The sequence below is a fragment of the Colobus angolensis genome, unplaced genomic scaffold (assembly GCF_000951035.1).
Source record: "Colobus angolensis palliatus isolate OR3802 unplaced genomic scaffold, Cang.pa_1.0 Scaffold626, whole genome shotgun sequence".
Taxonomy (NCBI): Eukaryota; Metazoa; Chordata; class Mammalia; order Primates; family Cercopithecidae; genus Colobus; species Colobus angolensis.
Window position 1 is genome coordinate 104031 of NW_012119888.1, and position 1377 is coordinate 105407.

The following is a 1377-nucleotide window of genomic DNA, read 5'->3' on the forward strand; positions in this document are numbered from 1 at the left end:
AAAAAAAAAAAAAAAAATCAAAATTGACCCAAGACATGAGAAACCACGGCACAAGGATCACTTGAGTTCAGAAGTTTGAAACCAGCCTGGGCAACATAGCAAGCCCCCATCTCTAAAAAAAAGTTAGCCAGGTATGGTGACCTGTGCCTGTACTTCCAGCTACTTGGCGAGCTTAGACAGGAGGACCACTTGAGCCAAGGAATTTGAGACTGCAGTGAGCTATGATCACACCACTGCACTGCAGCTGGGTGATAGAGTGAGACCCTGACTCAAAAAAAGTGGCAGAATTGAATGAAAAGGGATCCTAATCTCTCTCACAGCCACTCAAGTGAAACTTCCAGCACCACAGTCCACCTGCAGACAGTCGGGGGAGGGGCAGAGGGCAGCCTTGCAGGTGCAACTGCAGATCTAAACCTCAGTGGATAGGGAGCATCGTGCCCAGACCTCCACTTATCCTCTCGGAGCCAATGAAGAACCCAGACAGGGGCCCCAGGCAAGATCCCGCAGAACCACCAGTCCAAAGGGGGCAGAGCTGAGTGGCACCGTGCCTGCATTCAGGTCCCTATTGCAACTCTGCCTCTGCCATGCCGTGTGTCTGGGCAGGGCTCTTGATTTCTCTGACCCTCACTTTCTTCTTCTAAAATGATGATACCTCACAGGGCTGTTGGGAGGATCAGAAACGAGGTTTATAAAATGCTCTTACTGAGAAATCCAGCAGTTCCAGGGCAGAGGTTGGATTGTCCTGGACAGACTTGAGGAGACCAAAGCAGCCTTCACTTCGCATGGGATTCCTGGACACCTAAGAAACACGCACACAAAGCTGCGAGAAGCCGGGTCTAGGGAGGCCAGAGAGCAATGTGAAACGGAAGGAGGGGCTCCTCATCTCTGAGGACACAACTACTATGGCCACACTGTCTCAGCTCAGAAGGTGTCTCCATCAGACAGTCAGACAGAATGTTCTGGGGAGGCTGCTGGGCCAAAGAAGAGAGGAAGGGAGAGGCCTCTGACTGATACGGACACACAAGACATACTCTTGCCTTTAAGAACTTGCCTGCTGGGGAGAGGGGAGGGAAAGGAAGCATCATGAAATGTGGTGTGATCAGCGCAGTGAGTATGCACCAGCTGCCCTGGGAGGGAAAGGCTGGGAGGGGAGGTGTATCTGGGTAGGGCTCAGCTGAGCTTCCCAGGTGAGGTGGCTGGAGCTGGACATTTCAGCAAGAACAGCAGAGGAACAAAGGCAGGGGTGAAAAATAGTACCGTGTGTGTGTGTGTGTGTGTGTGTGTGTGTGTGTGTACTCCGAGCTTGGGGTGAGAGCACTGAACTTGGAAGAGAGGGGCTGGCAGAGCCCAGATCCCCTATGACATGCTATGTTACTT

The 1377-nt window shown here is 52.1% G+C and overlaps 1 protein-coding gene across 1 annotated transcript in view; it reads right to left on the reverse strand.

The window, feature by feature from the left end:
- LRRC74B (leucine rich repeat containing 74B) overlaps positions 1–1377 on the reverse strand; it is a 21509-nt gene that overhangs the window by 8601 nt on the left and 11531 nt on the right. The window contains exons 8-9 of the mRNA XM_011963803.1: positions 1032–1054; positions 704–799 (exon numbers count right to left, since the gene is read on the reverse strand). Of these exons, the coding sequence (XP_011819193.1) occupies positions 704–799; positions 1032–1054 (119 nt within the window). The remainder of the gene's footprint in view (positions 1–703; positions 800–1031; positions 1055–1377) is intronic.